The following is a 26,003-nucleotide window of genomic DNA, read 5'->3' as shown; positions in this document are numbered from 1 at the left end:
TAGGGGTCCAATTCGACACCCAAGAAGACATCTAATGCTACCTAATCAAGTCTTTTAACCCATATCATGGGTTATTCTCACTGTTTTATGCTATTAAGATTAAGATTTTGTCAACTGTACCTAAATTTTGGAGCTCTTTCATCTTTTGTATTTACTGTATTCACTTTTCATTTACTCTATCCCTCTTTATTTATTTTCTATATAATATTTAATTACTATATTACTATGTTTAATTGGTTATCTATTATATTGGTTCCATCATTATTGTAATTGTTCTATTGTTACCTGTTCTATTGTTTCATTGTACCTGTTTTATTGTTCAATTGTTCTATGTAAAGCCCCCTACTCTTTGGGCATTTAAAAGTTGTATGTAAACCGGATTGATTTGTAGTTCCTATAAGAACTTCGGTCTATAAAAATTAAAAATAAATAAATAAATATAAGGTCAGCCTGACCTCCAAGAGACAGTCAAAACTCCGGAATCATCTGCAGGTCCTGCGGAGCGCCAGCCGGCCCACAGCTCGGGATTATCTACAAGTCCTCAGCCTCATGGCATCCACTCTGGAGGTGGTGCCATGGGCGCAGGCTCATATGAGACCATTGCAACGCGCCCTTCTATCTCAATGGAGTCCACGATCACAGGACTACACCATACACCTGCCTCTACCAGCCAGAGTGCGGAATCAACTACGCTGGTGGTTACGGCCCGGCCACTTGAGCCGGGGGTCAAGAATGTCCTCCCCAACCTGGATTCTGCTCACCACAGATGCCAGCCTGAACGGATGGGGAGCGCACTGCGAGGAGCTCACCGCCCAAGGACGGTGAACCAGAGAAGAGTCAAGGTGGAATATCAACCGACTAGAGGCACGGGCAGTCAGGCTAGCGTGCCTGCGATTTGCCCACAGACTTCGCAACAGAGCGGTCAGAGTGATGTCAGACAACGCCACCACGGTGGCATACATCAACCGACAGGGCGGAACCAGAAGCCAACAAGTGTCCCTGGAAATAACTCCCCTGATGATTTGGGCAGAAGCAAATCTCCAGGACATCTCCGCTGTCCACATTGCCGGGAAGGACAACACGACGGCGGACTTCCTCAGCAGAGAAAGCCTAAACCCGGGGGAGTGGCAACTGTCACCCACAGTTTTTCAGATAATTGTGGATCGATGGGGAATGCCAGCCATGGACCTACTAGCAGACAGGTCCAACTCTCAAGTTCCCAGATATTTCAGCCGCAGGCGAGATCCTCAGGCTCAGGGGATCGATGCCCTGGTACAGCCGTGGCCTCAGGGGATCCTGCTATACGCCTTTCCTCCATGGCCCCTGCTGGGCACCATTGTTCACAGGATTCAGCGACACAGAGGCCTAGTTCTTCTAGTGGCCCCGGACTGGCCAAGAAGACCCTGGTATGCAGACATGAGAAGACTACTGGCAGGGAATCCTCTTCCTCTGCCTCCATACCAGGACCTGCTAAGGCAAGGCCCCATTCTCCACGAGGATCCAGCTCAATTCTCTCTTACGGTCTGGCCATTGAGAGGGCTAGACTGAAGAAAAGGGGATACTCGGAGCTGGTTATAGATACACTCCTCCGAGCACGCAAGTTCTCCACATCACTTAGATATATCAGGATCTGGAGAGTTTTTGAAGCCTGGTGCGATTCTCACAGCACCAATGCACATGCTGCTAAGATTCCTCTCATCTTGGACTTTCTACAAGATGGACTTCAGAAGGGTCTGTCCCTCAGCTCCATCAAGGTACAGGTAGCAGCGCTGTCTTGCTATGGACCCAGACGTGACGGCAAATCCATTTCCCAGCACCCAGACATTGCACGTTTCCTGAAAGGAGTCAAGCACATTCGCCCGCCACTGAAGTGGCCAGTGCCCCTGTGGAACCTCAATCTAGTGTTGGAATTTCTAGCGGGATCAGCCTTCAGGCCCCTTCGAGGCCTGTCACTCCGGTTATTGACCTTGAAGATGGTGTTCTTGCTGGCTGTGTGTTCAGCACGCCGCATCTCAGAGCTACAAGCACTATCCTGTCGTGATCCATTTCTCAGAATCACTCCAGAGGCTATCCATCTTCACACAGTTCCCTCCTTTTTACCCAAGGTGGTCTCACACTTTCACCTCAACCAAACCATATCCTTGCCTACCACGGAAGGTTTGAAGAAATCGGAAGAAGGTCGAATACTACGTCATCTCGACATCGGCAGACTGCTTGTCCAGATACCTGGAAATGTCAGAAGCAGTACGAAAGACGGACCACCTGTTCGTCCTGCACAGCGGGAAGAAGCAAAGGGAAGCGGCCTCACAGCCGACCATCACCCACTGGATTAAAGAAGTTATCAAGGCAGCCTACGTAGAGGCAGGAAAACCACCACCTCTACAGGTCAAGGCTCACTCTACCAGAGCACAATCAGCCTCTTGGGCGGAAGCCAAGCTGCTGTCGCCTGCAGAGATATGTAAAGCGGCGACATGGTCCTCCCTCCATACCTTCTCCAGATTCTACCATCTGGAGGTTCAGGCCAGGGAGGACACAGCATTTGCGAGGGTGATCCTACACGGTCCTCGGGCAGTCTCCCGCCCAGTCCGGGAGTAGCTTTTGTACATCCCATTTGTTTTGAGTCCATCTGCTACATGCTAGGAAATGTTAAGATTACTTACCTGGTAATCTCCTTTTCCTTAGTGTATGCAGATGGACTCAGCATCCCGCCTGGCTGCCAGTATACATGGGGATTCGCTGACTCACGGTAAGCCATGTTTTGCTTATACTAGGGCTTCCACCCTGCCGGGTGTTGACGCCTTCCGGTTGAGAACACTGGCGGTCTCCAGCTACCATCAATTGGTCAAGGTAATCCTGTTGATTAAACGATCGGTCAGTACACATATAGCTATAACAGCTTTGCAAGGAAGATTACTGAATTGCTTCACTTCCTGTGGGGGTATATGTACCCGTGCTGACGTCAGATCCGTCTCCAACTGCTAGCACGAGCACACTATACCCATTTGTTTTGAGTCCATCTGCATACACTAAGGAAAAGGAGATTACCAGGTAAGTAAGCTTAACATTGACTGTGTTCCATTAAATCATGTCTTTCTATATGCTCTACGATTTTGATCTTGAGAATAGTTTCCACTATTTTTCCTGGCACTGAAGTCAGGCTCACTGGTCTATAGCTACCCGGATCACCCCTGGAGCCTTTTTTAAATATTGGGGTTACATTGGCCACCCTCCAGTCTTCAGGTACAATGGATTATTTTAATGATAGGTTACAAATTTTAACTAATAGATCAGAAATTTCATTTTTTTAATTCCTTCAGTACCCTAGGATGCATACCATCCGGTCCAGGTGATTTGCTACTCTTTAGTTTGTCAATCTGGCCTACTACATCTTCCAGGTTCACAGTGATTTTGTTCAGTTCGTTGGGACATCAAACTGTCACGATCAACATGTCAGTACTGACACGGTTGGTTTCTGGGGTATAGCAGCCTCCTGGCACCAATCTGGCTAGCCCATGGCCTGCAGCATGTGATTTCCTTTATCTGCCCTTTCTTCCTTCCTTATCACCTCTCCCCTTGCCCCTGCTCTGGGTGGAGTGAAGGATGGTCTGATTGCAATACTGCAATCTTCTACGCTTGTTCCTACCATGGTCACAGAACATGTCAATAGACAGGGACCAGCAGGTCCCTCTATTCTTCCCCATCACCCCCCGGTGCAATGCCACAGCCCCCCAGCTAATTCCCAGCTCCCCCCTCACCTCTTCACTACTGGGGATCCTCTGTATTTATCCCACGCTTTCTTGAATTTGGGTTTTTATTGTCTCCACCACTGCTATGGGAGTCCATTTCATGCATCTATTTCCTGGTGTTACTCCTGATAGAAAATGGAACCTTCTTAGAGGACAATGTGTGATAGTAAGTGGAACCTTCTCTGAAGAGAGAACGGTGCTAAGTGGAGTGCTACAAAGATTGGTGTTGGGACCTGTTCTGTTCAATATCTTTGTGAGCGGCATTGCGGAAGGGATAGAAGGTAAAGTTTGTCTATCTTCGGATGATACTAAGATCTGCAACAGAGTGGACATGCTGGAAAGAATAGAGAGAATGAAATGTGATTTAAGAAAGTTTGAACAGTGGTCAAAGACATGGCAGCTGGGATTCAATGTCAAGAAGTGCAGAGTCATGCTCTGGGGTGCGGTAATCCAAAAGAGCTGTATGTGATGGGGGGTGAAGGGCTAATGTGCACGGAGCATGAGAGGAACCTTGGGGTCATAGTGTCTAGCAATCTGAAGATGGCGAAGTAATGTGACAAGGCGATAGCTAAAGTCAGAAGAATGCTGGGCTGCACAGAGAGAGGAATAACCAGTAAGAAAAAGGAGGTGATAATCCCCTTGAGCAGGTCCTTGGTGAGGTCTCACCTGGAGTATTGTGTTCAGTTCTGGAGACCGTATCTCAAAGGGATAGGGATAGAGATAGAATGGAGGCGGTCCAGAGAAGGACAAACAAAAAGGTGGGTGCAGGGGAAATATGATACAGACTTTCAGACACCTGAAAGGTTTTAATGATGCATGATCAACAACAAACCTTTTCCGTTGGAAAGAAATTATTAGAACTAGGGGTCATGAAAAGAAACTCCAGGGAGGAAGACTCAGAACCAATGTCAGGAAATATTTCTTCACAGAGAGGGTGGTGGATTCCTGGAATGCCCTTCTGGAGGAGGTAGTGAAGCAAAAACAGTGAAGAATTTAAAGAAGCATGGGATAAACACTGTGGATCCCTATATTCTAGTGGACAGAAATGAAGAAAAGAGCGCATGGGGATAACTTGCTGGTATGACGGTTACTACCCTTAACCAATAAGCATTCATATTGTTCATGCAACTCCATCATTGCACTCAGCTTCAAAGGCAGGGAAAAAAGAGAAAAAGAGGAATTAGATTCAAATAGCAATGAACAAAGACATTGAATTTTACAGTCTGGGAAAACAAATAAGCATGGGGGTAACTTGCTGATGTGTCTGTTACTACCCTTAGGGCCAGACTTTTAATATTACGCGCGGGGGTACATTTGTGCATGCTGCCCGGCGCGCACAAATGTACACACTATTTTATAACATGCGCACGCTGCCGTGCACATGTTATAAAATCCAGGGTCAGCGTGCACAAGGGGGTACACACTTGTGCACCTTGTGCGCGCCGAGCCCTAGGGGAGGCCTGATGGCTTTCCCCGTTCCCTCCAAGGCCACTCCAAAATCGGAATGGCCTCGGAGGGAACTTTTTTTTTTGGTCCCTCCCACCTTTCCCTCCCTTCCCCTATCTAACCCACCCCCCAGCCCTACCTAAATCCCCCCTACCTTATTTCCGTGGTGCTGGTCCGGGGGGCGTGGCCGAGTGCCCCGATACAGGCTGCTGTGTCGGGGCACTCGGCCACGCCCCCCCGGACCAGCACCACGCCCGGACATGCCCCCGGATCGCGGCCACGCCCACAGCCATGTCCCGGGCCGCCCCTTTTTCGAAGTCCCGGGACATACACGCGTCCCAGGGCTTGCGTGCACCGCCGAACCTATGCAAAATAGGCTCGGCGCATGCAGGGGTAGGTTTTTGGGGGTTTCGCGCTGATCTTACGCGCGTAACACTTTGAAAATCTACCCCTTAACCAATAAGCCTGAAACATTTGATCCAACTTCAACATGGCTCTCTGCTTCAACGGCAACAGGTGATGGAAAATTGGACTCATACAGCAACCAAGAAGTGTCCTGACTTTGTTGGTCTGGGAAACTGATAAGTATTAGGGAGACTTGTATGGCTCAGCATATACTACCATAAGTTAGCTGGGCAGACTGGATGGACCATTTGGTCCTTTCCTGCCGTCATTTCCCTGTTTCTATGTTTCTGAGTCAAACCCCCATAATTTGTAAAAACTCAATCGGCCTGATGTACTAAGCCCCCCCCAATTCTGATATATATGGAAAAAAGCTTAGTAAATCTGTTTGAATGTCTGAGGGAACCCTACAGAGATACTGTAACTTTGTTTGCTGTGTCACCTGCTTTTGAGTGCTCCACCTGCTCTTCTTATCCAAGTGCTCATTTTTTCAGGTTTCATTATGATAAATAAAAAAAGATCCTTTCATTTACCCTTAATTTATTTTTTTTCTATTGTATTCAGGGGTTTTCTGCTTATTATATTTATTTAGGGTGCAGGAGCATATTTTTTAATTAAATGGTACTTTTTTTTTTTTTGGTCATGCTGGCAGTCATCAATTGTATCCATATAACTAAGCAACAACAATCTGCCTTTTATTGTTACAAATCAGAGTTTATCATATGGCACACATGCTTCTTATTCAGATGCACAGATCAGTTCATAATTATAAGTCAAACAGAATGTCAATTTCATCTGCAAGCAATCGGATTGGCCAGAGTACACGATGTTGGCTCTCAAAATGCAGCCAGCTCTAACAACCAGACACCCTGATTTTATCTGCCTGTAGAAACACAAAAACCAAAAATATGCACATTTTATTGTAAAATAAAGAAAACCAAACCTCTGACCAAGGATTATTATCTCTCTTGGTAGAGAGCCTGAGGCAAATGCCACTTAAGTATCTGCTAATTGCCATTAACTACTAATAAATGCTTTCCCAGGAGGAATTACTGCTTAATTAATTAGCAATGATTACATCTAATCCCGGAGACAGATCAAGCATTAGTTGCTTAATGAGTGATTTACTGTACATTTACTGCATAATCAGTAAACTCTATATAGGAGATCACAAAACAATGAAAATTTGTTAGCAATAGATCAATGCTTTGAATGAATATTGTGTAGTATCCTGAAAGACATGGCATCCCACTGGATAAAGAGATGAATCCATCAATTGCACTGGTTTCTTGAGGCCGGGATGGGGGCAGAAAATCAATAAGCAGAATTTTTCACAACACAAACAGCAAATAACCAACAAAAAAAAGAAAACAGTTTGGGGTACCTTTGACTAAACATAAGAATATAAAAACTGCCATACTGGGTCAGGAGAAGGGTCCAACTAGCCCAGTATCTTGTTTCCAACAGTGGTCAATCTAGGTCACAAGTATCTGGCAGGACCCCGAATACCGTAGTAGATAGATTCCATGCTGCTTTTGTCCAGAGATAAGCAGTAGATTTCCCCAAGTCTACCTGGTTAATAACAGTTTATACATTTTTCCTCTAGGAACTTGTCCAAACTTTTTTAAACCCAGCTAGACTGAGTCATCTCTCAAAAACACATTTTCCACAACTCTAAGCCCATAAGATTTTACACACTAATAAAAACAGAACCTCTTAAGAAAAATGACAATTTGTGGTCCCAAAAATATCCCTCACTATTTAGAATAAGTTGGCTATTCATATACAGCTAGCTTCAGATGTGGCAACAAAAACTGGTTACAACCCACCAAACCTCTATAATCATTATCCCATCCAGAAAGCCATCAAGAAAAAGCATAATATATTCAATCAAGACTCATTTTGTCAAGAAAACTTTGGCCGACTTTATGTTAGACTTTTAAGTGGCCCTGGAAAAGATGTGATTTGGTCTACTTGAGACAGAACTATATGCTTGGAACATGGCCATTTAGGGATTTTTGATGAGATGAATAACTATGATTTAGGGTTTTAAATATAGCTAGTACTTTGTAGGTATTTTTCGGGTAGTTTTGAAGAAGGTCAAAAATATTATGTATGGATTTTTTGAATGCACAGAATTTTTATTCTAAATATATCCAATTATTTGAAACAGGGAAGGCTTTTTTTTATGGACATGGGCATTATATGATATATCTTCATTACCCCAAATTATAAAAATATAGAAACTAAAATATTTTGGAGAAGAAAGGAGACTTAAGAACAAAACCAAAAAAAGGCATAGAGTGAAGGATAGTTGATATTTGGAAGAAACTAAAGGAAAATTGGTTTTTACCTGCTAATTTTCTTTCATGTAGTACCAAGGATCAGTCCAGACTGCTAGGTTGTGTCTCCCTTCCAGCAGATGGAGTCAGAGAAAAAAGCTGAAGGCACCCTCTGATAACCCAGTGTGCCACTGCTGTCCCTCAGTATAATCAATTTCAAAGCAGAAGAGGTAAGTTGAACAACCAATGACTAGGTCAAGATAGTGCAACTGCACCAAAAAACTGTGCCGAAACTATATACATAAAGAAGAGCACGGATATAAAACCGTATCCAAAGTCTGCATTCTTCATACTCTCCAAAACACTGCAAAGAGAAGAAACAGAAACAATTGAGCGGACTCTCCAGAACACTATACCCCTAGGCAGGCATCTGGACTGATCCTTGGTACTACAGGAACGAAAATTAGCAGGTAAGAACCAATTTTCCTTTCTCTGTACGTACCAGGATCAGTCCAGACAGCTGGGATGCACCCAAGCTGTAATAAATGGGGTGGGATCCAGAGAGTCCCGCTCAAAGCACACTGCTGCCAAAGGAATCAACATCCGGAGCCCGGATGTCCAAACGGTAATGCTTAGCAAATGTGTGCAAGGATTTCCAAGTAGCTGTTCTGCAAATCTCTTGAGGCGACACACATTGAATCTCTGCCCAAGACGCCACTTGCGATCTGATGGAATGAGCCTTAAGACCATCTGGCACCGGACACCCGTGACATATGTATGCCAAAACAATGGTGTCCTTTAACCATCGGGCGATGGTAGCCTTGGAAGCCTAACATCCCTTCTTAGGAACGCTCCACAGCACAAAAAGATGGTCTGATAAGAACATAAGAAAATGCCATACTGGGTCAGACCAAGGGTCCATCAAGCCCAGCATCCTGTTTCCAACAGTGGCCAATCCAGGCCAAAAGAACCTGGCAAGTACCCAAAAACTAAGGGGCGGATTTTAAGAGCCCTGCTTGCGTAAATCCGCCCGGATTTACGCGAGCAGGGCTTGCGCGCCGGTGCGCCTATTTTACATAGGCCTGCCGGCGCGCGCAGAACCCCGGGACTCGCGTAAGTCCCGGGGTTTTCCGAGGGGGGCGTGTCGGGGGCGTGTTGGGGGCGGGGCCAAGCGGCGCGCCATTTTCAGGGCGGGACGCAGCATTTCGGGGGCGGGCCCGGGGGCGTGGTTTCGGCCCGGGGCGGTCCGGGGGCGTGGCCGCGCCCTCCGAAACCGCCCCTGGGTTGTGTCTAGGCGCACCAGCGGCCCGCTGGCGCGCGGGGATTTACTTCTCCCTCTGGGAGGCGTAAATCCCCCAACAAAGGTGGGGGGGGGTGTAGAAAGGGCTGGGGGGGTGGGTTAGGTAGAGGAAGGGAGGGGAAGGTGAGGGGAGGGCGATAGCGAATTCCCTCCAAGGCCTTAGAGGGAACGGCGGCAGGCTGCGCGGCTCGGCGCGCACCGGCTACACGGAATAGGCAGCCTTGCGCCCGCCGATCCAGGATTTTAGCGGCTACGCGCGTATCTACTAAAATCCCGCGAACTTTTGTTTGCGCCTGGAGCGCCAACAAAAGTACACGAACGCGCCGTTTTTGAAAATCTACCCCTAAGTCTATTCCATGTTACCATTGCTAATGGCAGTGGCTATTCTCTAAGGGGGTAATTTTCAAAGGAGTTATGTGCATAAATGTAACTACTATTGTAGCAATTTTCAAAAGCCATTTACTCATGTAAAGTGCACTTATGCGAGTAAATCCTATGGACGATTCAATGGCATATATTGTAGCAATTTTCAAAAGCCCACTTACTCGAGTAAAGTGCATTTACATGCGTAAAACCCAGTTTTACGCATGTAAATGCTTTTTAAAATCAGACCCTAAGTGAACTTAATAGCAGGTAATGGACTTCTCCTCCAAGAACGTATCCAATCCTTTTTTAAACACAGCTATACTAACTGCAATAACCACATCCTCTGGCAACAAATTCCAGAGTTTAATTGTGCGTTGAGTAAAAAAGAACTTTCTCCGATTAGTTTTAAATGTGCCCCATGCTAACTTCATGGAGTGCCCCCTAGTCTTTCTACTATCCGAAAGAGTAAATAACCGATTCACATCTACCCGTTCTAGACCTCTCATGATTTTAAACATCTCTATCATATCCCCCCTCAGCCGTCTCTTCTCCAAGCTGAAAAGTCCTAACCTCTTTAGTCTTTCCTCATAGGGGAGTTGTTCCATTCCCCTAATCATTTTGGTAGCCCTTCTCTGTACCTTCTCCATCGCAATTATATCTTTTTTGAGATGCGGCGACCAGAATTGTACACAGTATTCAAGGTGCGGTCTCACCATGGAGCGATACAAATGCATTATGACATTTTCCGTTTTATTCACCATTCCCTTTCTAATAATTCCCAACATTCTGTTTGCTTTTTTGACTGCCGCAGCACACTGAACCGACGATTTCAATGTGTTATCCACTATGACACCTAGATCTCTTTCTTGGGTTGTAGCACCTAATTGGAACCCAACATTGTGTAATTATAGCATGGGTTATTTTTCCCTATATGCATCACCTTGCACTTATCCACATTAAATTTCATCTGCCATTTGGATGCCCAATTTTCCAGTCTCACAAGGTCTTCCTGCAATTTATCACAATCTGCTTGTGATTTAACTACTCTGAACAATTTTGTGTCATCTGCAAATTTGATTATCTCACTCGTCGTATTTCTTTCCAGATCATTTATAAATATATTGAAAAGTAAGGGTCCCAATAGAGATCCCTAAGGCACTCCACTGTCCACTCCCTTCCACTGAGAAAACTGTCCATTTAATCCTACTCTCTGTTTCCTGTCTTTTAGCCAGTTTGCAATCCACGAAAGGACATCGCCACCTATCCCATGACTTTTTACTTTTCCTAGAAGCCTCTCTCATGAGGACCTTTGTCAAACGCCTTCTGAAAATCCAAGTATACTGTATCTACCGGTTCACCTTTATCCACATGTTTATTAACTCCTTCAAAAAAGTGAAGCAGATTTGTGAGGCAAGACTTGCCCTGGGTAAAGCCATGCTGACTTTGTTCCATTAAACCATGTCTTTCTATATGTTCTGTGATTTTGATGTTTAGAACACTTTCCACTATTTTTCCTGGCACTGAAGTCAGGCTAACCGGTCTGTAGTTCCCGGATCGCCCCTGGAGCCCTTTTCAAAATATTGGGGTTACATTTGCTATAGGGATGTGAATCGTTTTAGGACGATTAAAATTATCGTCCGATAATTTTAATATCGTCTTAAACCGTTATGGAACACAATACAATAGAGATTCTAACGATTTATCGTTATAAATCGTTAGAATCGTGAGCCGGCACACTAAAACCCCCTAAAACCCACCCCGACCCTTTAAATTAAATCCCCCACCCTCCCGAACCCCCCCCCCAATGACTTAAATAACCTGCGGGTCCAGCAGCGGTTCGGAACGGCAGCGGTCCGGAACGGGCTCCTGCTACTGAATCTTGTTGTCTTCAGCCGGCGCCATTTTCCAAAATGGCGCCGAAAAATGGCGGCGGCCATAGACGAACACGATTGGACGGCAGGAGGTCCTTCCGGACCCCCGCTGGACTTTTGGCAAGTCTTGTGGGGGTCAGGAGGCCCCCCCCAAGCTGGCCAAAAGTTCCTGGAGGTCCAGCGGGGGTCAGGGAGCGATTTCCCGCCGCGAATCGTTTTTGTACGGAAAATGGCGCCGGCAGGAGATCGACTGCAGGAGGTCGTTCAGCGAGGGTTCCAGCGCCTCGCTGAACGACCTCCTGCAGTCGATCTCCTGCCGGCGCCATTTTCCGTACGAAAACGATTCGCGGCGGGAAATCGCTCCCTGACCCCCGCTGGACCTCCAGGAACTTTTGGCCAGCTTGGGGAGGGGCCTCCTGACCCCCACAAGACTTGCCAAAAGTCCAGCGGGGGTCCGGAAGGACCTCCTGCCGTCCAATCGTGTTCGTCTATGGCCGCCGCCATTTTTCGGTGCCATTTTGGAAAATGGCGCCGGCTGAAGACAACAAGATTCAGTAGCAGGAGCCCGTTCCGGACCGCTGCCGTTCCGGACCGCCGCTGGACCCGCAGGTTATTTAAGTCATTTGGGGGGGGGTTCGGGAGGGTGGGGGATTTAATTTAAAGGGTCGGGGGTGGGTTTTAGGGGGTTTTAATGTGCCAGTTTTGCAATTTTACGTTTTTTTGATTTTTCACGATTTTTCACGATTTTTCACGATATTTTACCCCCCCAAACGGCAACAATACCATTCCCTCCCCCTCCCAGCCGAAATCGATCGTTAAGACGATCGAGGACACGATTCACATCCCTAATTTGCTATCCTCCAGTCTTCAGGTACAATGGATGATTTTAATGATAAGTTACAAATTTTTACTAACAGGTCTGAAATTTCATTTTTTAGTTCCTTCAGAACTCTGGGGTGTTTACCATCCGGTCCGGGTGATTTACTACTCTTCAGTTTGTTAATCAGGCCTACCATATCTTCTAGGTTCACCGTGATTTGATTCAGTCCATCTGAATCATTACCCATGAAAACCTTCTCCATTACGGGTACCTCCCCAACATCCTCTTCAGTAAACACCGAAGCAAAGAAATCATTTAATCTTTCTGTGATGGCCTTATCTTCTCTAAGTGCCCCTTTAACCCCTCGTTCTTCTAACGGTCCAACTGACTCCCTCACAGGCTTTCTGCTTCGTGTATATTTTAAAAAGTTTTTACTGTGAGTTTTTGCCTCTACAGCCAACTTCTTTTCAAATTCTCTCTTAGCCTGTCTGATCAATGTCTTACATTTAACTTGCCAATGTTTATGCTTTATCCTATTTTCTTCTGTTAGATCCTTCTTCCAATTTTTGAATGAAGACCTTTTGGCTAAAATAGCTTCTTTCACCTCCTTTTTTAACCATGCCGGTAATCGTTTTGCCTTCTTTCCACCTTTCTTAATGTGTGGAATACATCTGGACTGTGCTTCTAGAATGGTATTTTTTATCAATGACCACGCCTCTTGGACATTTTTTACTTTTGTAGCTGCTCCTTTCAGTTTTTTTCTAACAATTTTTCTCATTTTATCAAAGTTTCCCTTTTGAAAGTTTAGCACGAGAGCCTTGGATTTGCTATTAAACAAATGCAATATGTCTCATGAATATTCATTGTGGATATCCTGAAATACAGACCAGTCAGTCAAAGGATGTCTTGACAAGGATAAAGTATAAAAATTAATACTTTTATTTCTTAACCTATAAACTAGCTCTGAGAAAAAGAGGGAGAGAGAGTGTGACCTGCTTCACTGTTATAAAAGCAGTGATCACTTCATGCTGCATATAATCATTTTCATATTATTTGCAACCATGGCACCTTGGTTTGGTTTTGCTTGATTGCAGCTGGTAAACCTGCTTTCTCTTTCTGTTTTGTCTTTTGTTGTCGGAAATTCTGTATAACAAGGAAGACCACATGTTCTTTCTTCCCAGTCCTCTCCTCTTCTTCACTCTGATTAAGGATCTCCATAGTCACTTCACTGTCAAAGAAGTCTTTTGCCACAGACTCAATTATACCTGTAAAAGGATTTTCAATGTTAAAAAACTGAGGCATAGGTGTTATATCTTCCATTATGGCTTAGGCCAGGTTAAATGCATGAAATATTAAAGATCGGGAGGGAAATGTGCAAAAAGCCTACCAGTCAGTTTCTTTGCACAATTTTGAAATAGTTCATTTTTTTTTCCCAAGGCTTGAATTTCTTAATGCTTTCAGAAGGGGGAAAAAATATTCCACAGAAAAAAAATGTGCAAGCCAAACGTGAAATAAACAGCACTTCTTCTTCTGCCTGATCCTTAAATTTACCACCTAGGAGGAAAAGTCCAGCAGCTTTTTTTTTTTGTACAAGCTCTTGCTTGCACACTTTTTTTTCCTGTGGACTCTTTTTCCTTCCAGAAGCCACAGGAAACTAAAACATTGCATATAAGATGCACTATTTGAAAACTGCACAATTTTCTAATTTGCAGGGCATTTAGACTTTTGCCCTACTTTTGTCAGGTCCTTAAATCTGGCCCTAAAATATAGAAACATAGAAACATAGAAATGACGGCAGAAGAAGACCAAACGGCCCATCCAGTCTGCCCAGCAAGCTTCACATTTATTGCTGTGCCCATGACCTTGGGGCCAGTTGATAAAGATGAGGCACACCCAAGGGTCTGAACCCCTAACTATGTCCTGACTCTGATAATTTGTCATCCGGTCAGACCAAAATCTGAGTAGGACAATAGCCAACCCTCAAAATAGGTTTATGAGACTAACTGTTGATGCTAGCGAGGAGACATCCCTATAAGAGAGACCTTAGGGCAGTGATTCTATGGCCCAGTAGGATATATTTGTACAGTATTGTATTTGAGCAAACAAGCCTGCCCCTAGACCCTAGGAGTTACTTGAAAAAAGTACAGACACACAAAAATACAAAGAAGTAGTACTGTATGAAAGGATTCTGATGACCAGTTGTATGAAAAACTGGTCAAGCGCCCTCTTCATGGGGTATACTCAAGTGCACATGGGTCATATATCTCTGTGCCCATGCTCTTTCAAGAATACACTTAAAAAATAGAGATGTTGCTATTCATTCCTGTTAAGATTTAAGCTGGTGCAAATTGTCCAGCATCACTTTTCACCAGACCAAACCTTTTTATTGTAAAGTGATATAATATTGTTCATAATCCTGTGCATGCAAGTTGGTTGTCAACCTGTTGCAGTGTAGGAAGCCCTCCCTTCAGTGGTTCTTATTAGTACGTTCAGCTGAGCTTAATAATGATGCCCAAGAAGCAGAGCTCTACAGGGACTGCATGGTTGGGCATGCAGAGTTGTGTTAGCCTCTTTGGGAGGCAAACAATTAGCATTTCACAGAATGTAATTTTAACAGGAGAAAGCATGGAAGAGCTGGCTCTAAAATGATATTACAAAGGTATTGTCTTTTCTTCTGATTCTGTGAATTGAAGAAATGATTAACAGTACTGCAAGTTTATAGACCGAGGCCATGCAAGTGACCAGCTGAGAAGTTGACATAGTTAAATGTTACCTGGAACTATATGGCACAGCCCACGCCTATCAGAGTAGTAGTGAAGTAGCATTGATCCATCTGTTCTTTTTTCCACACGAAATGATGGTGCATTCATCTCCTGACAAATGAAAACATTTCTGTCAGTGCATGCGCTAAATTCGTTCATCTGTAACATATAACAATCACCATCAAAAGGCATCATAGAACTTAAAGAGTTAAGGCTCAAACCTCCTGATACATAGTGTTTTAAAAACTGGAGTAACGTATCTCTAGCTAGTTTCCAAAGCAGAAAAGATTTTCATTGATTTCTAGAACCCACTGGGGAAAAAAAAAAGTCTGCATATTTTTCCAAACAAAACTGAAGTCTTGCTAGTTGTAAGTATTTTTCCCTAATTTGAGAATCCCCTAGACTGGTTCGAACTTGAGCATCCCTCCCCCAAATTTAAAATTATTTCAAATATTTCCAACTTCCCCGACTTGAACTGAACCCGGAATGTCAGGAATACTGAAATGTACCGAACATGTTCTCTGTGCCCTGGCTTCTATAATTTAGTTGGGAGTTCGGTGGAGAAACCTACTTTACCTGGTAGGACAATGCAAGGTAACTATGGAGCGCGTCCAGGTTCTCGATAAATTCCATCAGGTTGCCTCCCAAAGTCCGTAACATTCTGTCATAGCCTGACATCTTACAAAAACTGAAGAAATATTCTCCAAAGAGTTTCAGCACTGCTTCTTCAGAAACATCTGCATCATAAAAAGGCTGTATTACTACCACATCACATGAAACCTCTGGAAACGAACTGAACCCAGGCAGAACATTAAAGTGGAAGGACGATTTGTTCATCCCCAAAACATGTCCCTTCATCTTACCCATGTTTCATATGTATAAGCTTTAGGTCATGTTTTATGTTCTATTTGATGAAAAATTCATTCCTCACATGTAACAAGATAATGTATTCCAGCATCTCTAATGCACATTACTGTCTGGCTCTAAATAAGAGAAACTAAAATGATTAGAATTAAGAAAAGCTTATTAAGGATTTAAAATGAGAGGAACAGCCGCCCAAATCACAGCGAGTTGACCGGTGTCTTGCCAGATGACAAAGTATTACCATATTACAAGCCCTAGAGATGAAAAGAAAAAAAAAATATTTTCCTGGTTGCTCACTTAAAATCATGGGACTGAAATTCAGTGATTGCAGGCAGGAAATGAAAACCGGGGTGACGCAACCACTTGGTGATGTGATCGTGCCGTGTACAGTGCTAACTTACCTTCTTAAACGCTCATGAGAGGAAATGTAGTCTGGGACCTACCATCTCTGCATCTTCCTGTATAGATGGCTTCATTAGTGCAATGGCAGAGCTCCTCCCTATATGTAATTCATTGAACAGCACACTTTAATTAACACTAATAAACCTTCATCAAACAGGTTCACTTACCCAGCATCTTGCAGGCCTCTTGAACTAGTCTTAAAGTAATGACATCATCATAAATTTCATAAGTCATGAAGTTGTCTTGGACTCCTACTTGTGTTCTGAAAAACATATCCGGAAGGGTTGTCAAGTGGAAAATTAAATCATTTACACAAAAGGTCACTGTCTAGAGTCAGTCCACCAGTATAATTGTTGGTCTGTGCCACAAATGGGGACTTATCCAGAGCTTGTGGTACCTACGGTCAATAGCCAGGGTTCAAAACCATATTTGAAACTATGGCTGCTTTTAACCTTTATTTTTTTTCCTTAGCCCCCCACTATACTTGATGTGTATACTGCAATGGAACAGGATTTATTCTTTTCGAAGTGCTTTTCAAATGTTACTGATAGCAACAGAATGTTCCACATTACTTGTGATTATGGTTTACATTTCACATTGCAAGCAACATAAATGTTAGTAGGGTGTGCATGCCAAAAACAATTTCATTTCATTCATTTTTCATTTTGTTTCCTTTTTATTTTGTTTTATGTTTTATTTTGTTTTTAGTGTGCGCTACTTGCAAATAGCGTGTGTAAAATAACAAAAATGACAAAATGCACCTTTCAGGGGTTTTTTCCTGTCATTTCATGTAGAAAATGACAGGAAACAACATAGGAAATGTACTTTTAATCAACTGCACATCCCTAATAAGTGTCACCCTTATGAGCTGAATACAAATGAAGATAAAATGAAGAAGACCACCCTCAGACACACTGAAAATGAGGGCAATTCCAGAAGGCACAATGTACGTACAGCTGAGCCTGGAGAAGACGTCGTCACTGGAATACGTCCAAGTGTCTTAAAACACCAGTTCTGACAACATTCCTACAAACATTGACTTGTCCTTCTTGTTTCTATGCTTTTGCCTTGCTCCCTGGACCCATTCTTTTACCTCTGCAGATGTTTGGAACAAACGTCAAGCCCACTCACTATGGAACCAGAAGAAGTCACAGAGGAGACAAGCTTGCATGATTTGATGAGACATGCTTACCATGCTCAGGGTAGCAACATCCCACAGTCTGTGCTGGGCTGAAAACTCTTTCAATGATAAAGCAAATGTTGCTTACCTGATGTAACAGGTGTTCTCACAGGACAGCAGGATGTTAGTCCTCACAAATGGGTGACATCGAGGATGGAGCCCACCACGGAAAACTTCTGTCAAAGTTTAAACAGAACTTTGACTGGCCCCTACTGGGCATGCCCAGCAAGGCACTGACCCTGCAGCCAGCAGGGGTCTCCCTTCAGTCTGATTTTCAAAGCTACAGGCACTGCAGGCAGTGCCTAAAAAAGTAAAAAGTAAAACAAACCCAACACCGCGGGGTGGCGGGCGGGTTTCGTGAGGACTAACATCCTGCTGTCCTGTGAGAACACCTGTTACATCAGGTAAGCAACATTTGCTTTCTCACAGGACAAGCAGGATGGTTGTCCTCACAAATGGGTGAGTACCGAGCTGAGGATGCCCTGACGTGCACCAAATGCACCCAACGGCGTGCAACAGGCACAAGAACTGGGGTGGAATTTGGGAAAGGGCATCCGCACCCTACCGGGCAGGTGGAAGGGTGTTGGTACATCATGTTGGAAAAAGGTTACGCAAGACAGATTGGCCGAAGATGGAGTCCTGTCTTCCAGCTTTGTCCAAACAATAGTGGGCTGCAAAGGTATGGAGAGAACTCCAGGTTGCAGCTTTACAGATGTCAGGAAGCGGCACCGATCGAAGGTGTGCCACCGAAGTCGCCATGGCCCTCACAGAGTGTGCTTTCACACGGTCTTGAAAAGGAATGCCAGCTTGCTGATAGCAAAAAGAAATGCAGTCCGCCAACCAGGAGGAAAGAGCCTGCTTACCCACAGGTTGTCCTAACTTGTTAGGATGGAAAGAGACAAATAATTGAGTGCTCTTCCTGTGAGCAACTGTACGGTCTAGATAAAAAGCTAGAGCTCGTTTGCAGTCTAGGGTATGCAGAGTCTGTTCCCCGGAGTTGGAGTGGGGCCTGGGAAAAAAGATAGGTAGTATGATGGATTGATTAATATGAAACTCAGAAACTACCTTAGGTAAAAATTTAGGGTGAGTGCGGAGTACCGCCCAGTCCTGCAGGAGCTTAGTGTAAGGCGGATAGGTAACTAGGGCCTGCAATTCACTAACCCTGCGAGCTGAAGTGATAGCCAAAAGGAATAACACTTTCCATGTGAGATACTTTAATTCACAGGAGTGCAGAGGTTCGAAAGGTGGTTTCATTAGACGACCAAGAACCAGATTAAGGTCCCAAGATGGGGCCGGAGGACGTAAGGGTGGCTTCAGATGGAGCAAGCCCTTAAGGAAGCGTGTTACCAGGGGTTGTACTGAAATAGGACTTCCCCCAATACCTTTATGGAAGGCGGCTACCGCACTGACATGCATTCTTATAGAAGAGGTTTTAAGACCTGATTCAGAGAGATGCCATAAATAGTCCAAGAAATTAGAGATTGGACAGGAAAGGGGATCAAGGGACTGAGAAGTGCACCATGATGTGTACCTTTTCCATTTATATGAATAGGATCTTCTGGTAGAGGGCTTTCGTGAAGCTATCAGGACACGAGAAATCGAATCCGAAAGGTTAAAAGGCTGAAGGACTAACCTTTCAACATCCATGCCGTCAGGGACAAGGCTTGGAGGTTGGGATGGAGGAGGCATCCGTCGTTTTGAGTGAGCAGATGCGGATCCGTTCCCAGAGGGATGTGCCTGCGGATGGAGAGATCCTGGAGTATGGGAAACCACACTTGGCGTGGCCAGTGGGGTGCTATCAGGATCATGGTTCCTCCGTCCTGGCGTAGCTTCACGAGAGTCCTTGACAGAAGAGGAAGTGGAGGGAATGCATAAAGCAGACCTGTCGTCCACTTGAGGGAGAAGGCATCCCTCGGCTGAAAGTGTTGGCTCCGAATGAGAGAGCAGTAATCGTCCACTTTGTGGTTCTGAGGGGACGCAAAGAGGTCTATGCGGGGAAAACCCCACTTGTGAAACAGAGAGGTCACTACCAGAGGATCGAGTGACCACTCATGTGGCTTGAAGACACGGCTCAGCTGGTCTGCCAATACATTGTCTACTCCCGGCAGGTAAGTGGCCCTGAGGTACATAGAGTGGGAGAGGGCTTCCGCCCAGATCTGCGCAGCTTCCTGACACAGAAGGAAGGAGCCTGTGCCTCCCTGCTTGTTTATGTACCACATGGCCACTTGGTTGTCCGTCTGGATTAAGATTATCTGATGGAATAGATGATCTTTGAAAGTTCGGAGTGCATAGCGGATTGCGCGAAGTTCCAGGAAATTTATCTGGTGTTCGGCTTCCTCTTTGGACCATAACCCTTGGGTTTGTAATTCGTCCACATGGGCTCCCCAACCGATGTGAGAAGCGTCGGTGGTTAGGATTACTTGCGGATCCGGTGGAAGAAAAGGTAAGCCCTGAAGGAGGTTGACCTGAGTCGTCCACCAGGTTAAGGATAGGCGCAGGGCTTGTGTGATTGTGACTATGGAGGACAGAGGCTGAAAAGCTTGAATCCATTGGTGTCGTAGAGTCCATTGTGTTACTCTCATGGCTAGTCGGGTCATGGGAGTGACTTGAACCGAGGATGCCATGTGTCCTAGGAGAATGAGGAACTGGCGAGCCGTGGCAGTGTTTTGAGACTGGAGCTGGCGAGCCAGGGATATTAGGGTGTGGACCCTCTGAAGAGGAAGGTAAGCCTTTGCCTGCAAGGTGTCCAAGTCTGTTCCAATGAAGGATAAGGTTTGAGACGGGACTAAGCAAGATTTGTCGTAATTGACAAGAAACCCTAAGGAAAGGAGTGTTTGAATTGTCAATTTTAGGGAGGATTGAGCTATGTGTTGGGAGGAGGCCCTGATTAGCCAATCGTCCAGGTAGGGGTAGACGTGGACACCTTCCTTCCTTAGGAATGCTGCTACCACTACGAGACATTTGGTAAAGACTCGTGGGGCGGAAGCTAGACCGAAAGGTAGGACACGGTATTGATAATGGTCGTGGCCTACAAGAAACCGCAGATATTTGCGATGGGATTGTGTGATCGCAATGTGGGTATAAGCGTCCTTGAGGTCGAGAGAGCACAGCCAATCCCCCTTTTGCAACAGAGGGAGCAAGGCGCCCAGGGTTACCATCTTGAACTTTTCTTTTTGCAGATACTTGTTGAGGGCCCGAAGGTCCAGAATTGGACGTAGCCCCTCTGATTTCTTTGGTATTAGGAAGTATCTGGAATAGAATCCTTTCCCTTGTTGACAAGGAGGGACGGGTTCTATAGCATTTGATTGTAGAAGAAGGGATACCTCTTGATGTAATTGAGTCAAATGGCTGGTTAGACTCCATGCCTGAAGGGGCGGGGAGTCTGGCGGAAGTGTTATGAAGTTGAGGTGGTAACCCTGTGCGATAATTGCTAGCACCCACTGATCTGAGGTGATCTGTTTCCAACGGTGTAAGAAGTGGAACAGTCGACCCCCCACAGGGATGTGTGGAAGAGGGAGATGGCATGTGCTCAATATAGGGAAGTCAAAGGCCCGCCGTAGGCCCAGGAGGTGGGGCTACAGTAGGTCTTTGCTTTCTCGGCTGACGAGGCTGAGGCCTGTTAGAGGACCGTGCAGGACGAGCCCTAGTTGACGGAGGGTAGTAGCGACGTGGTCGAAAGAACGACTTCTTAGAGTCCTTCTTTTGCGGTTGCTTGGAGGTCACCTCAGGTGGGACAGATGAGAGTTGTTTCAACGTCTCATGGTGGTCTTTTAACTCCGCCACAATCTGTTGAATTTGCTCTCTAAACAAATTGTCGCCTAAGCAGGGCAAATCAGCAAGACGATCTTGGACTTCTGGGCGAAGGTTGGATGACTTTAACCAAGCCCAACGTCTGGCTGAGATGGCTGTGGCTGAAACCTTCGTGGAAGCATCGAATATGTCATAGGCAGTCCTAATCTCGTGCTTCCCTGCCTCAAATCCCTTGTGAAGAAGGGCTTGAAGCTGTGGTTGGTATTGGTCCGGCAACGTGTCAGCATAGTCTTGCATCTGCTTAAGGATGGCTCTGTTGTATTGAGTCATGTAAAGTTGATATGAAGCTATGCGTGAAATCAACATAGCTCCATGATACACTTTCCGTCCTACACTATCCAGGAACTTGTTGTCCCTGGTAGGTGGGGTAGAAGAGTGCGGCTTAAGACGCTTGGCCTTCTTCTGCGCGGACTCAACCACAACAGAGCGATGATCCAGTTGAGGTTTTTGGAAACCTGGTGCTGACTGGACAAGGTATGTGGAGTCAGCTTTTTTGTTAACTGGTGACACCGATGAAGGAGATTCCCAGTTTTTCTTGAGCAGATCCTAAAACACCTGGTGTATAGGGATGGAAGCGATGATTTTTGGAGCATCCAGAAATTGAAGAAGTTCCATCATCTGGTGTCTGTCATCAGCTTCAGATTGTAGTTGAAAAGGTACAACTTCTGACATCTCTTTCACAAAATTAATGAAAGATAGATCCTCAGGAGGAGATCTTTTTCTACTCTCTGTAGGAGATGGTGGCGAAGGCAGATCTGTGTCAGAAGAGGTATCATCATCATCACCCCAGGTATCGTAGGGATCATGTGTGGCTTGTAGCCCTGATGGACCTGGCTGAGGCTCTGAAGGCATCGATGGAAACCGAGGTGGAATCGGTGCGGTAGGTGGAACCAGAAATGGCATCGATGGCTTCGGTGCTGCCGATGGAATCGGTGCCTGGCGCGGAATCGATGGAGCCGAAGGATAAATCGGTGGAGATATACCAGAAGGTACCGATGGAACTACCCCGGAAGGGGGAATTCGAAACGGTGTTTCTCCTGCCGATGAGAAACCAGTCGGAGACGGTGGTGTTGTCGATGGCACTGGAATCACCGATGGAAGGGCCGTCATGAGTGCCTCCATGCGGCTCAGTAGCGGTGCTAGCGCTTGTATCAACGGCTCGGTGGTCGGTTCCCTCCTCGGTGGCGAAGCCGGTGCCGGCGTCGGTGCCAGGGGCGGCACTGGAACCGGTGCCGGAGACGGTGCCGATGGAGGTTGTAATTTCTTCATCGCTTTCTTGATGGCCTCCTGGACCAGCCGGTCCAGTTCTGCCCGGAGACCAGGGGTAACCATACCCGGCTCGACGGGAGAGGGAGGCTGAGGCAGGGCCGGAGGGACCACCGTAACCGGTGGGATCACGGCCCCCACACCCCGAGAGGGTGAGGGTTTCCTCGATGCCGGCGAACTGAGACAGTGGAGGGCGTCCGGTCTGTTCGCGGCTTCTTTGTCGGTGGCTCGGCTTGAGCAGAGGTCGATGGCTGTGGATCCTCGACAGGCCGAGACTTATGCCGTCGATGGCGGTGCTTTTCTTTCCGATCCCCTCGCCCATCCGGGGAAGGGACGGGAGTCGACGGCCGAGAAGCGATCGATGGCGGACGGTCACCGGAGGGTTGACGATGATGGTACAACTTCAACGGTGCCGGTTCCGATGACGTCGATTCTATCGATGGCGTTGGGGTGGGTGCATGGAAGAGGAGCCCCATCTTCTCCATCCTGGCTTTGCGACCCTTGGGTGTCATTAAGGCACATTTGGTGCAAGTCAGGACATCATGCCCACTACCCAAACACATTACACAAACCCTGTGGGGGTCTGTGATGGACATAGTCCGGGTACAATCCGGACAACGACGGAACCCCGTTGCCATGGCTGGAAGCCAAAATTTAGGCTGGGGATCGGTAAGTGCCCACAGGCCTCGAGGGCCAAAATCGACGGCAGTCGATGGAAGAAGGCAAAAAACTTACCGGGTTCCGTAAGATGACTAAAAAAGTTGTCGAAGGGAGACCCCTGAGGGGCAAATTTTCTTAGGAAATTAATTTCCAAATTCCTGTCAGGAACGTGGTTAGAGAGCTCCTTTCACCGCGTGGCAACTGCTGCGCGGAAAAAAGAAGACTGAAGGGAGACCCTTGCTGGCTGCAGGGTCAGTGCCTTGCTGGGCATGCCCAGTAGGGGCCAGTCAAAGTTCTGTTTAAACTTTGACAGAAGTTTTCCGTGGTGGGCTCCATCCTCGATGTCACCCATTTGTGAGGACTAACATCCTGCTTGTCCTGTGAGAAAGTATAAAACAAGCACTATCATGGTCCTAGTGCAGACACGTGTGTAGGGAATGATATATGGCACAATGTGAGTCATAAAAAAATGCTTCTGGCACCTGAGAAATACATAGGTAACTTTACAACCATACAGCCTGGAGTGTGTCATTCTGTTTAACATAGAAATGACGGCAGAAAAAGACCAATCGGCCCATCTAGTCTGCCTAGCAAGCTTCCACACTTATTTTCCCATACTTATCTGTTTCACCAACCACCAACTTCAGGGCTCTTGTTTGGTAACTGTTTGATTCAAATTTCCTGCCATCGCCTGTCACTGATGCAGAGAGTAATGTTGGAGTTGCATCAAAAGTGAGCATAAGGCTTATGGTTAAGGGTTGTAACCACCGCATCAAGCAAGTTACCCCGATGTTTGTTTACCCAGATTGCACAGTTGGATGCCTTGTTGGATGATGTCTGAATGTATATCCTGTTTTCCTCACTTCCCCCTACCACTGAAGCAGATAGCAACGCTGTTTATGCTTTCAAAGTGATGTATCAGGCTTAATTGGTATAGGGTAGTAACCACTGTAATAAGCAAGCTATCCCCATGCTTATTTGTTTACCCAGATTGTGAAGTTCAGTCCTTTTTGGGTGCTATCTGAATGCGAATCCTCTTTTCCACATTTCCCTTTGCCGTTGAAGCAGAGAGCAATGTTGGGGTGGATGCTAAGTGCTTACGTATGTAACTAGTTTGTTATTATATTTTGGCTGTAAAAGCATTATAATATTTTCAAAATCCAATAAAACATTAATAACAAAAAAAAAAAAATTCAGCCTGGCCACGCGCATATCTGCTGGTATATGCAGAAGTGTTGGCAGATCAAAAAGGGGAAGGCCAGGGGCAGGGTATGGGCAGGCCAGCTGGCTGCTGGTACACGGAAATTACTTCTGCTCTGAAGGTTCAGTAAGTAAGAAAACAAAAAAATTGGGGATCGATAGGGTTAGTTTAGGGGTCGGGGACAAGAAGGGAAAAGGGAGAAAGGGTAGGTAAGGGTATAGGAAAGTTCCCTCCTAGTCCACTCCTTGATGGACTTTCTACCTGGGTAACAAGCTAGGTTGAGAGAACATTGTACAAATCTCATCTTTGTGTGAGTTTCCTCACTCCGAAGGTCATCAAATCTTCACAATAGAGCACTGTTCTGTGCATACGTCTCACTTTGAATGTCAAAGTGGCCCCTAACCCCTACACTACTACTTAAACCTCACCTCGAGTTACTAGATGGACCTCATATAGAAGTATAAATACCTAACTACTATAAGGGCCCTATAGTGTGTGTGTGTCTCTCTCTCACTCTCACTCTCTCTCGCAACAATTATGGTACTTACCGCAAAGTGTGAAAAAGTTATCACACTCTGCAGTAATAGCTATGCAAAGCACTAACAGGTTGATACAGTAAACCAAGCGGGCAAGTGCCCATTCTCCCAGCGCCCACACAGGCCACTCTCCTGTGCATGCGATTCAGTAACTTAATTTATTTAAATTAGGGCCCATGGTAAAAAGAGGCGCTAGGGTCCGTAGCGCCTCTTTTTTGACAGAAGCGGCGGCTGTCAGCGAGTTTGACAGCCGACGCTCAATTTTGCTGGCATCGGTTCTCAAACCCGCTGACAGCCACAAGTTCGGAAACCGCATGCCGGCAAAATTGAGCATCCGGTTTTCAAGCCGCGGGCCCATTAAAAAAAAATTTTTTTTAACTTTTTGGGCCTCTGACTTAATATCACCATGATATTAAGTCAGAGGGTGCACAGAAAAGCAGTTTTTACTGTTTTTCTGTGCACTTCCCTGGAGCCGGCAGAAATTAACACCTACCTTTGGGTAGGCGCTAATTTCTTAAAGTAAAATGTGCAGCTTGGCTGCACATTTTACTTACTGTATCGCGCGGGAATGACTAATAGGGCCATCAACATGCATTTGCATGTTGCGGGCACTATTAGTCTCTGGGGGGTTGGACGCGCGTTTGACGCGCTATTACCCCTTACTGAATAAGGGGTAAAGCTAGCACGTCGAAAACGCGCGTCCAAATGCCGGTTAACAAATGCCGGTGGAGCGCACTGTACTGTATCAACCTGAATGATAGCCTATTTATCGCAAAGTGTGCTATTACCATAAAACATGCCCCTCTTCCTATCGCATGCGATAGTTTGATGAATCCTGGCCTAAGTTTGATGCAGCAAGAGCTCAGCAGATAGTTGATTCAGCTTGTATGTAGTCATACATTTAACATTAACAAGCATGAAGAATGCTATTACATTTAACAGGGAACAATTAACTTGGAACAACTAAAACTGGGAGAAAGTTATCACAATAAACCATGAACAATAAATAGTGTGATGTTTTTGTGTGACAGGCTAAACAATAGCTAGAAATGCAAACAAGCTAAATAAAATCTAAACATGTTCAGATAG

The 26,003-nt window shown here is 45.7% G+C and overlaps 1 protein-coding gene across 2 annotated transcripts in view; it reads right to left on the bottom strand.

The window, feature by feature from the left end:
* Nucleotides 1-26,003, bottom strand: part of LOC115091516 (guanylate cyclase soluble subunit beta-2-like) — a 143,222-nt gene that overhangs the window by 71,401 nt on the left and 45,818 nt on the right. For both annotated transcript variants that reach the window (XM_029601721.1, XM_029601720.1), the window contains 4 exons: nucleotides 16,429-16,523; nucleotides 15,572-15,732; nucleotides 15,007-15,106; nucleotides 13,302-13,498 (listed from right to left, as the gene is read on the bottom strand). In XM_029601721.1, the coding sequence (XP_029457581.1) occupies nucleotides 13,302-13,498; nucleotides 15,007-15,106; nucleotides 15,572-15,732; nucleotides 16,429-16,495 (525 nt within the window). In that variant the 5' untranslated portion in view covers nucleotides 16,496-16,523. The remainder of the gene's footprint in view (nucleotides 1-13,301; nucleotides 13,499-15,006; nucleotides 15,107-15,571; nucleotides 15,733-16,428; nucleotides 16,524-26,003) is intronic.

Source organism: Rhinatrema bivittatum, chromosome 5, assembly GCF_901001135.1.
Source record: "Rhinatrema bivittatum chromosome 5, aRhiBiv1.1, whole genome shotgun sequence".
Classification (NCBI taxonomy): domain Eukaryota; kingdom Metazoa; phylum Chordata; class Amphibia; order Gymnophiona; family Rhinatrematidae; genus Rhinatrema; species Rhinatrema bivittatum.
This window is presented reverse-complemented; position numbering and strand designations above follow the sequence as displayed.